The sequence below is a fragment of the Salvia splendens genome, chromosome 9 (assembly GCF_004379255.2).
Source record: "Salvia splendens isolate huo1 chromosome 9, SspV2, whole genome shotgun sequence".
Classification (NCBI taxonomy): domain Eukaryota; kingdom Viridiplantae; phylum Streptophyta; class Magnoliopsida; order Lamiales; family Lamiaceae; genus Salvia; species Salvia splendens.
The window spans coordinates 3566984-3578693 of record NC_056040.1 but is presented as its reverse complement, the minus strand read 5'-3'; the positions used below and the strand labels follow the sequence as shown (position 1 = coordinate 3578693).

Sequence of the window (11710 nt, the reverse complement as noted above, 5' to 3'; positions counted from 1 at the left end):
TAGTTATCCATGTATGTCGTCTAATAATAAGTAGGAGTTTTATAATTAAATTTTTAAACCTAGAAAATATACTCCCTCAATCTTGAGTCATTTCTTCTTTTTTTTTACATGTTTTAGAAAAGTTAAAGTAGAGTAATCAAAACTGTGTGCTAACTATTTAGATAATATAAGAGAGAGCAACATGAAAGCTTCATTTTGAGGATTTTGTTTAAGATCTTCTTTTTTCCATTTACCATAAAGCAATTATATTGCTTAATTATTATCTCATTTAAAAGTTAATTGCTAATTAATATCGATATCTCCTGCCGTATATCTATGTTCAATAATAAGATCTGGCTCAAGTGGCAAAGATAAAGTACCACAAGATTATCATCAACGAGAGTTCTTAGGTTTAATTCCGCTTGCATACATTACTACACAATTTTATATAATAATGAAACGAGTAAAAAGCGTACTCCTATATTTTATTGGAAATAAATAGGGATCAACCCAAAAGTCTTCATTTACAGTTTATTTCATTTACAGTTTACTTAGGTGGTGTTCGGTTTCCAAGATAAAATAATACCAAGATATAATCTAGGATTGAGTTGTGAGATTATTTTAATTATTCCATGATTACTCATCTAGGATTGAGTTGTGAGGTTGAATCTCATGAACCAAACACATTACAAATTTAATTTCGGATACAATCTTGCAAACCGAACACTGAGGAGTTTACTTAGAGATTGTTCGGTTTAGAAGATTATATCTCATCATTAAATACACATACTTATTGTTTTTTATTCATGAGATTGAATCTCATAACTTAATCCTAGATGGATAATCATATAATAATTAATCATAGTCACACCTCTCCAACTAACATAATCTCACAACTCTCCATCTAACATAATCCCACAACTTAATTCTAAATGCATTATCATATGATATTTAATCATGACAAATATAAACCTTCATTTATCATACCAACCTTGCATTCAAATTGTATTTAATGTCTAACTAACTTCTTTTGATGGCCTTGTCATTCATATATAATTATGTCCCCCTAGCTAGGATTCGAACTTAATGCCTGCAATTACCTAATTCTACATGAAATTATATACCATATGCAACGAATTTGTAGTTTTTTTTATGCTAAAGGAGGTTTATAACTATATTTTATCTTAATCCTATATAGGGTTTGTAAGTGATTTGAAAATAAATACTAATAGTACATCATATATAGGACTATATTTTTATGAATCTTCAGATATATAATACACCTCCGTCCTACAATAAGACTCACACTTTACATTAATGACATCGCAAAACAAATTAGTTTTTGATATTCAGTTACAAACTAATATTAAGTCGGGAACAAATATATTTTGTGATATCAACTGATATTAATGTATTTACAAACTGATATAATTTTGTATTCTAATTTTAAGAAAAGTTAGGAAATGAATAATCTGCTGATATTAGTTTATTTAGAATATTTGGTTATCCTAATTAAAAGGATAAATATTTCACCTAGTTGTTAAATTCAAATAACTAGCTAATTAAATCCTTATGGCACCTCGAGGCAAGTCACTATAAGTCGCATTTATGTGTTTATAAATACTATTCAACTTTCTTGCCTCCATCACACACTAAAACATGGCTGCAGGTACAACTAGACAATGCATTGGCCTTTTCATGGACATTGAGCCCATGAAACTTTCTTTCTCTTCCCCAACTGCAATTGCAAGACAATCAATCCATCTCCCCAATCATGTAAGAACGTGACTTCCCTTTTCCAAATTTGTCTTTTTTTTTAAACTTAAAAATAGAAAGGTACAAGCCATTAAAGCGGCTGACCACACACACCTCATTTTTTGGCCGGTAGAAATATCAAGAACTCGGCTCCTTGTCCATGAACGGCTGCGGCGGTGATCCCCGAGCCCCGCTCGGCGTCCTCGAGACCCGGACGCTCGGGGCAGCGCCCACAGCGGCTGTGGCGGCCGACCGCCTCAATTCCACCGTGTATGACCTCAAGACGAACTCCCCGACGTCGGATTCCGGGATTATTAGGCTTGAGGTATGTCAAATAGTTCAAATTTTCATTTTTTTTATCTCGCTTTTTTCAAGTTTTGGGATTGGATTTTGCTACATGAACCAAGGGCATGCAAAATGAGTTGAGGATTTAAATTTTTTTGTGAGTATTTGCCACGTGGTTGGTTGTGAGAGGATGGTTGATTCTACCAATCTTGATCCTTATCCTACATTTGCAATCACATTTGGGGATTGAGATTTTGGAATTTGCAAGTTCCACTAAATGTGAAGAAAAAGGTTAATCAAAATTTGAGAAAATAAAACTATACTAGTATGATATTGGGTAAATGTTTTTACTTTTGACTGATCAAGCAATTGAGTGGCAATTTTTGTGGAAATGATCATAAACTCAACAAAGAATAATGTAGGCTTGGAGCCATGCAAAGGTTCCTACATGAAAGAAGTCTACATATAAAGTTTTTTAGGAAATAATTTTATGTATAGCTAAGAAACTTGATTTAGATAAATATTTTCTTTTCCAGAATTGCTAACATTTAATATCCGTTTAGTTTTTATTAAACATCCCTTTGATTTCTTTTTTTAATGAATATCCGGTTGAAATCCTTTTTTGTTTAATGCATTTAATATATATAATTATAAATCATGTATTACGGTTTTTTAAGTTATTAACTCTGCTAACTCATCAACGCAATGCATAAAAAATGTCAACACAGTGATATTAAAATGTCAACACATATTTGTTGATATTTCAATTCATTGTGTTGACATTAATTACGTGTTGATATTTTAATGTCATCGTGTTTGCATTTTTAATACAATGCGTTGATGAGTTATCAAAATTAACAACTTAGAAAAATTAGCAATTGATCACACTCCCACGTACTACTATATTAAATATATCATCATGCATAGCCGTAGTAGCTAAGAACAGATTATTTTTAATATTTTATTATTAAGAGGGAACATCTTTTTTGATCCACGAACTTTGCCAAAGTATCATTTTACGTCTGTGAACTTCGAAAATATCATTTTAGGTCCGTGAACTTTGAGTTAGTATCATTTGAGGTACTTTTTACTATTTCCAAGTTTTTTGGACGAAAATACTCTCAATACCTTAAAGTGTATATATTTTTAATATATTTATCATATACTCATATTTTTTTATAAATATCTTTACAATATATTTTTGACAAATTTTCTAAATATAATTTGACCTTAAATATTATCACTTAATTTTGTGACATGCAAGTAAAATTGCTTCTTCAATTTTTTATATTAATTTTTTTTAAAATTGAATAAAGAACTTTTCTTTAATAATAAAAAATTAAATAAAAATCTTTTCTTGCATGTCACAAAATTAAATGATAATATTGAAGGTCAAATTATATTTAGAAAATTTGTCAAAAATATATTGTAAAGATATTTATAAAAAGATCTTTATTTAATTTTTTATTATTAAAGAAAAGTTCTTTATTCAATTTAAAAAAAATTAATATAAAAAATTGAAGAAGCAATTTTACTTGCATGTCACAAAATTAAGTGATAATATTTAAGGTCAAATTATATTTAGAAAATTTGTCAAAAATATATTGTAAAGATATTTATAAAAAAATATGAGTATATGATAAATTTATTAAAAATATATACACTTTAAGGTATTGAGAGTATTTTCATCCAAAAAAACTTGGAAATAGTAAAAAGTACCTCAAATGATACTAACTCAAAGTTCACGGACCTAATATGATATTTTCAAAGTTCACGGACCTAAAATAATATTTTGGCAAAGTTCGTGGACCAAAAAAGATGTTCCCCTATTATTAAATAATTAAGAATTTTTTGTTTAATTCATGAGTATATCTTCTTGACTGTGTACACGTGGTTTGTATACAACGTTGCCTACTAGATTATCTTAGGCATATAGACTTTTTATGACCATCTAGCTAGCTGCCTACTAGATTTACATTTAATGAATATATGTTGATAATCATGTCAAAAGTGTTGGACTATTAACCATATTTTAAGTCTCATTTATTTTGATTTTTAAGCATGGAGTAGTTAATATCTAAATTTATTTTATTGATTGGAGGGGGTCATGGACATGGTTTGGTTGATTTTAGTTATAATTGTATTCAATTGATTTAACAAAAACAATACTAAAAATAAAGCACTATATTAGTTATAAGCTTTTCATAGATAAACTCAGTAATTAGGTTTTGCTTACTCTACTTATCTATGATCAAGTTGATAAGCCCTAGTCTAACAACAAGGATAGTTTGGTTGCTTCTTTAGCCTTCATAACCAACTTGATTGCTTATTTTTATACTCCATAAAAATAAGAAATAAAAATAGTTAGAAAATGGCCTAATAATATTTCAATTAATACTGGACTACCCCACCCCCCCCCCTACAATCAATATTCAATAGTCATGTTTTCTGTTTAGTCCATCAATTGAATATATTCTAATTACTTTTCTCTCTCTATTTTTCTTATGTAATATTGCATTAAAAATCATAATATTTACTATTTTTTTATAGTAGACAGAAGTAGCACATATATATAATTGAATTTCATTAAAATCTTTTGTAATATTTTATTTAAGAGAATTACTCAATCTATGTTTAGAGTGAAGATATCTCATACTTCAGTTATATGATAACAAAAATAAGTATCCATTTATTTATGAAAAATAACTTTTTTTATCTCATATTATATTACTAATTCTTTTCTTTCTTTTTCTTCCTCCACTTTACGATTTAGATAAAATTCGTTTCATTCATAGAATATAGACTATTTTTCGTTACTAAAAAAATATTCCACCTATCTCACAATAAAAGTCTTTTTTTTTTGTCATTTTGATTTGAGACGGTTATCCTTCGTCCCACAATAAAAAACATTTTTTGCTATTTTAATCCGTTAACTATGGACTCCTATTCCAAACGGTTATCCTCCGTCCCACAATAAAAATCATTTTTTGCTATTTTAATCCGTTAACTATGGACTCCTATTCCGGGAATAGGTGGAGGGAAAAATACTTTGAAAATGAACACGTGGTATTATATTACTGGTCCATATTTATAAAATAAAAATGAAAGAATTAACGAATGATGATTATGTGTATGCGAAGGTGCCGATCCTGCAGCAGATAAATGCCCTTCAATGGCTGCAATGCCAGACCAACACTCTTCTTCCTCGCTGTTACTTTTCCGGCAGAGATTCCGCCGACATTGATCATTCTCACCCCAAGCTGCTCAGTGTTGCCGGCCTCGGCTCTGCGGTCTCCTTCCGCCGTCTCCGCCCCTTCTCCTTAGACGATTGGCATTCCATCAAAAGGTATTCAGATCTTCAGAAATTATTGAAATTGTTTTTTAATTGAGTGCTTGCTGTAACTGTGTTTTGGTAATTGCTAGCAATTGCGATGATATTGATTTGATCAAACCCTAATCTTACTCGTATAGTAGAACTTAACAATTGAATAAGTAACCGTAGGCTGCATTTGGGGATTTGAATCTATGTGATGAAGAAACCAGCTCCAAACAAAAGTGATTAGTTAAGATCTACTCTTAATCGAGGAAATGATAAAGTGCATTTTTATCTAAAGGGGATAACATTTTTTGTCACTGCATTATAATGCTATCAATCACACACCTACCATAACCTGATCGTGGGTTTTATCTCAACCTAGGTTCTTGTTCAAAAAGTGTCCGTTGATTCGTGCTTATGGCGCAATCCGATTTGATGCAAGGTCTAATATTGCTCCCGAGTGGGAGGGTTTTGGTTCTTTCTACTTCATGGTCCCTCAGGTAATTAACTTTCTTTACCTTTTCTTGAATTTCAAGGAAATCGCCTTTTGTTTTCGAACAAATGACATAGTGTTGGATACTAATTGCAGGTTGAGTTTAATGAGTTTGAAGGGAGTTCAATGCTCGCAGCAACTATTGCATGGGACAATCGCCTGTCAAGGACCTACAGAGAAGCTATTGCTGCACTTGAAGATACCATGTGGCAGGTTAGACTTAAATTTCAACCTTTTGTCGATTGGAATGAACCTTGGTCACTTATTGGTAAATTTGCATTATAGGTTTCATCACTTGTCCAACGATTAAATGGAACCTCTCACTGTGCTGTTGCGGTCCACCATACTCATGTTCCCAGTAAAGCTTCATGGGATTCAGCTGTTAAGCAAGCTCTGGACAAGATACGTAGGAAAAATTCATCACTTGTTAAGGTTGCACATTAGTGACATGCTAGCTATTTTTCATAAAGTGCTTAATATTCCATTTATGATTGCTAAATAACCTAGATATCAGGTGAAATGACACGTCAGATCTCAATATAATATTTGTTCTTTTTAAGAGTTCTTGTTCCCTTTGTTTGGCAAATTCTTGAACAGCCATTTGTATGTTCGATTCAACTCTGAATGCATGCATTTTTTCTCTAAAATACAGGTTGTCCTTGCACGTAGCAGCAGAGTACTAACCACAGTAGAGATTGACCCTTTGGAGTGGCTGACAACCTTACAGGTTTCTTTTTTTTTTATTGGGGAGATCACATTTTTTTTCTAGCAATTGATTAAGGGAGATGTATAAGGCCTGATGTTCTTTAGTTTGATGCTTGATTCTATATAGGTAGAAGGGGCCAATAATGCTTATCAGTTCTGTCTTCAGCCTCCTGAATCACCAGCATTCATTGGAAACACTGTGAGTTGTTCTTGCATTATTTATTAAGAAATCAAATCCTTTTTGGCTGACCTATCTGAAAAAATTAGTGGTTCACTTAGCTGTTCCTGCAAAATGTAAACTGAAATCCTAGCTTACCATGGCTTCTGTTGTTAATAGCCAGAGAGACTTTTCTATCGAAACCAGCTTAGTATCTTCAGCGAGGCTTTGGCTGGAACACGAGCTAGAGGTGGAACTGAGTCTCTAGATTTACAGATAGGACAAGATTTACTTTCCAGGTCATTCTCCATTCTAGACTCATAGTATTAATCAGAATTCCTTATGTTATGTTGAAGCTTTGAGTTTCTTTACCTTGTACTTGCACCAGAATTCATAGTTTATCCTTTTCTGAATTTATTTGCAGTGCCAAAGACCACCATGAGTTCTGTGTAGTAAGAGAAAGTATAAGAAGAAAGCTAGAGGCAAGTAAAGTTACATATATTTTTTCTAATATATGTTAGCATTATACATTACAGCACAGCTGTAAAACAATTTCATTAAGCATTTTTAGATCTGCCTTCCTCAATTTTGTATTTCAGGATATTTGTTCCAGCACAGTTGTTAAGCCTAGCAAGGTTCTACGTAAACTTCCACGTGTTCAACATCTTTATGCTAAACTGACCGGCACACTGCAGAAAGAAGATGACGAGGTACAAGAATCTAAACCTCACTGCCTCCCGTTCCAAATCTTACATCTTTGTCAAGAAATTCAAAAGATAATGAATCTCTCTCCATTAATGCATAAGGTCGCAAGGCTCAAATTGGTCTGCTAATCCGTAAGCTTTACTGTGGGCTGTGTTCTAAAATTTTTAGGCTGAAGAAACTATCAGTTACAAGTGTACATCTATACATTATATAGATGTACTCCACAAAAAACTGTTTTATAAAATGTAACAAACTTATTATATATACATAGATTCCATAGCATCTTAAGTTCGTGGGATTAATTTCACCTGTATGAGATAGTTGACCTTCTTTTCAGTTTAAGATTTTGTCTTCTCTGCATCCAACTCCTGCTGTTTGTGGGCTTCCGACAGAGGAGGCGCGTATATTGATATCAAAAACTGGTAAAGCACATTCCATTGTTATTCTGTAGTTCAGCGATTTTTTACTTCCTTGTCCTTTCTGTCTTCCTTTTCCTTTCCTTCAGATGTTCGACGTTCATTTGTCATGGTGTCCTTGTAAAGAATTTAAGCATATATTAATTGCTATACCGTGCAGAAAAGTTTGATCGAGGAATGTATGCTGGACCTGTTGGGTGGTTTGGTGGTGCAGAGAGTGAGTTTGCTGTGGGGATAAGGTCAGCATTGGTTGAAAAGGTTAGGCAACTAACATCTCTTTCTTACTATGAGGTGCTTTCAATAATCTAAAAATGACCATCAAAAGGACTAAACCAGTCAAAAATCAAGATTAATTGTTTTCAGGGTTCCACCAAAGTGGTGCACAACTATCTTGTTACTTAAAAGTATTCTAGATACTAAACGATGAGTTTGTTAACTTTAATAAGGGATCTGGCGCAATACTCTATGCTGGAACCGGGATAGTAGAAGGGAGCAATTCTTCCCTAGAATGGCAAGAACTGGATCTGAAGATATCACAGGTATGACCTCCAACTAACTACATGTGCAGTATCCTTAACCACATTAGCAATTATTTCAAGGCGTGTTTACCTTCTCGTTGTTTCCTATGCTGTAGTTCACCAAATTGATGGGGTGCGATACACCTCGTGTCAATGAGGGAGAAAATTGAACTCTAACTTCAAAAGGTCAGTGGTTCTGAACAACTCATCCACACTCACTATGGACTAGTTATACATCAAGTTGCTATCATTCAGTCGTTATATATATTACCCGGTCATCAGTTTCATCTGTCCGACTTCGTTCTGAATGAATGCTTTTCGTTCTCCACAACATTTTTGGTGACAGAAAGCAAAAGAAAAAAAAGATATGAGGGAGGACCATATTGGTCCCTTCAATGGTAAATAGGTTGTCAAATATGTCCTCCATTTTTTCTGTATATAGCTGGTTAGGGATCAGCCATTATTTTATCACACTGTATACACACACATATATATATATATAGAGAGAGAGACGGACATATTTCTTGAGATTGAATGTATGTAGCAGCAACAGAATACATTGTAAATCAAACCTTTTCCTGTTTCTGTGTTTTACTTGAAACTGATTGGGAAATATCCTGTTTCTTGTCTGCAAAACTGTAATATCTTCTCTTGCTGACATACCTTTCTTTTCAATCTCGATTTTGGTCTGATAATATCAGGGGACTTCTTCAAATCTTGGGGTTAGGATCTTGAGATTGTTTGATAAATGCCATAACTTCATCTTCACTTCTCTTCTATCTATGCCATCTTCGTGCCCAGTTGAGTTCATCGATGCGTTCTCAGCTGCATACAGGGGAAAATAATCACTAATAATCATATATACATTTTCTTTCTTTCTTTTTGTATATAAGATCATGTAAAATATCATATAAGAGAACTTCCCCAATATTAATATAGATATATACCTCTGTTTATACAAAAATACACCTTTAAATATTTGTCTATATTTCCTACTGTGTTACTTTAGTTAGTTTTTTACCTTCACTCAATTACATTTTAAACAAAATTATAATATAAATATAAAATGGTGGTTTCGTTTTCAGCGCTTTTTGATTTTCAATAATTCTCAATGTATTAAATTAGAAAGCCAAGCAAAGAATAAGGCTCTGTTTTTCTCTTGGCCAAAACCAAACAAGGAAAGTTAGGAACAGATACATATTGTATTTGTAAAGTAAAGCTTATTATTTATTCTCCTTTATAAGCTTCTGCTATTCATCAAACATCATTTTCAATTTCATTGCAAAATTTTGCCAAAATATCATAAATGGAGCCAAGAAATATGAAATTTGAGTATGTTTTGCCTTCCTCTTGGTGGGCTGAGACTGCTGATTCCTATTGTTTGCTCATTGAAATTCCAGGTATTACCCAAAATACGAAAGAATTTCTATTTTTAAGAAACATGGAGTATTAATTACCATCGAAATAAGAATCTATGCTTGAAATAAGCAAAGCTTCCAAACATGAAGCGAAGTTTTTGATGGCTTTATGATGTGCAAGGATTCAAGGAGGAAGTGAGGATTCGAGCCGATGACCACGGTCACGTCATCATGAGCGGAGAAAGGCAGGCCAACGAAAGCACCATCCTACACTTCAAGCAGGCATATAAGGTACCCGAAGATTGCAACATACAAGAAACCAATGCCATCTTAGAGGACAACACCTACTACGTCAAAATTGCCAAGAAACTCAACAACCTCAGTTCACGAAGACCGTCATGCTCAAGAGAGCAGCACGTCTAATGGAACCGCGAAGAAATAGCCAAGGGAGAGAGGCCGGACACCAGTTTCCTGCAGAAACGATCAAAGATGGTGAAGACGAAGAGATGCTTTGTTTTGACATCTTTACTAGCATTTTCACTAGGAGTTCTTGTATCTCACCGTTACCGGTCCCACTACACCGGTTATAATCGAAACATCTCAACAAAGACTGTTTTACACATACGATATAGCCATTATTTAGTTATGTTCTTGAAAAGGGGTTTGTGTGTAGATGAATGACTGTACATTATTTAGTAAATAAACAGTACTCCCTCCGTCCCAAGGTAGATGTCACACTTGGAGATGACACAAGATTTTAGGAGATGTTATTTTGTGGGTTAAGTGGTGAGAGAAAATATAATTTTATAATGGATGTGAGATGCAACTTTTTCCAAAAGAAGAAATATGACATCTCTTGTGCCACAAACTAAAAAGGAAAGTGTACTAACAATCAAGTTTTAATTTAGAGGGAACATCATTTTAGGTCTACGAACTTTGACAAAGTATCATTTTAGGTCCGTAAACTTTGAAAATCTTATTTTAGGTCCGTGAACTTTGAGTTAGTATCATTTTAGGTCCTTTTTACTATTTCCAAGTTTTTTTGGACGAAAATACCCTCAATACATTAAATGTATATATTTTTAATAAATTTATCATATACTCATATTTTTTTATAAATATCTTTACAATATATTTTTGACAAATTTTCTAAATATAATTTGACCTTAAATATTATCACTTAATTTTGTGACATGCAAGTAAAATTGCTTCTTCAATTTTTTATCTTATTTTTTTTAATGTTGAATAAATAACTTTTCTCTAATAAAAAAAAATTGAATAAATATCTTTTCTTGCATGTCACAAAATTAAATTATAATATTGAAGGTCAAATTATATTTAGAAAATTTGTCAAAAATATATTGTAAAGATATTTATAAAAAGATCTTTATTCAATTTTTTTATTATTAAAGAAAAGTTCTTTATTCAATTTTAAAAAAATTAATATAAAAAATTGAAGAAGCAATTTTACTTGCATGTCACAAAATTAAGTGATAATATTTAAGGTCAAATTATATTTAGAAAATTTGTCAAAAATATATTGTAAAGATATTTATAAAAAGAGAGAACATCATTTTAGGTCAACGAACTTTGCCAAAGTATCATTTTAGGTCCGTGAACTTTGAAAATCTTATTTTAGGTCCGTGAACTTTGAGTTAGTATCATTTTAGGTCCTTTTTACTATTTCCAAGTTTTTTGGGACGAAAATACCCTCAATACCTTAAAATATATATATTTTTAATAAATTTATCATATACTCATATTTTTTATAAATATCTTTACAATATATTTTTGACAAATTTTCTAAATATAATTTGACCTTAAATATTATCACTTAATTTTGTGACATGCAAGTAAAATTGCTTCTTCAATTTTTTATATTAATTTTTTTTTAAATTGAATAAAGAACTTTTCTTTAATAATAAAAAAATTGAATAAAGATCTTTTTATAAATATCTTTACAATATATTTTTGACAAATTTTCTAAATATAATTTGACCTTCAATATTATAATTTAATTTTG

The 11710-nt window shown here is 31.8% G+C and overlaps 1 protein-coding gene across 4 annotated transcripts; it reads left to right on the top strand.

Moving 5' to 3' along the window:
* The first annotated feature begins 1601 nt into the window (after positions 1-1601).
* On the top strand, positions 1602-10345 carry LOC121747119 (isochorismate synthase, chloroplastic-like). 4 transcript variants are annotated; one of them, XR_006039135.1, is made up of 17 exons: positions 1602-1755; positions 1868-2059; positions 5160-5365; positions 5718-5835; positions 5925-6041; positions 6114-6260; positions 6481-6555; positions 6661-6732; positions 6871-6989; positions 7115-7172; positions 7290-7400; positions 7733-7817; positions 7972-8069; positions 8258-8350; positions 8446-8515; positions 9031-9729; positions 9869-10345. XR_006039135.1 is itself a non-coding variant. In XM_042141110.1 (16 exons), exons 1-15 carry the CDS (start codon positions 1639-1641, stop codon positions 8497-8499), a joined length of 1662 nt encoding a protein of 553 aa, XP_041997044.1. In that variant the 5' UTR covers positions 1602-1638; the 3' UTR covers positions 8500-8515; positions 9869-10345. The 4 variants fall into 4 exon arrangements, 1 of the variants encoding a protein (XP_041997044.1); XR_006039134.1 differs by having other exon boundaries at positions 8446-9729; positions 9877-10345; XR_006039133.1 differs by having other exon boundaries at positions 8446-9729.
* Positions 10346-11710: the final 1365 nt, after the last annotated feature.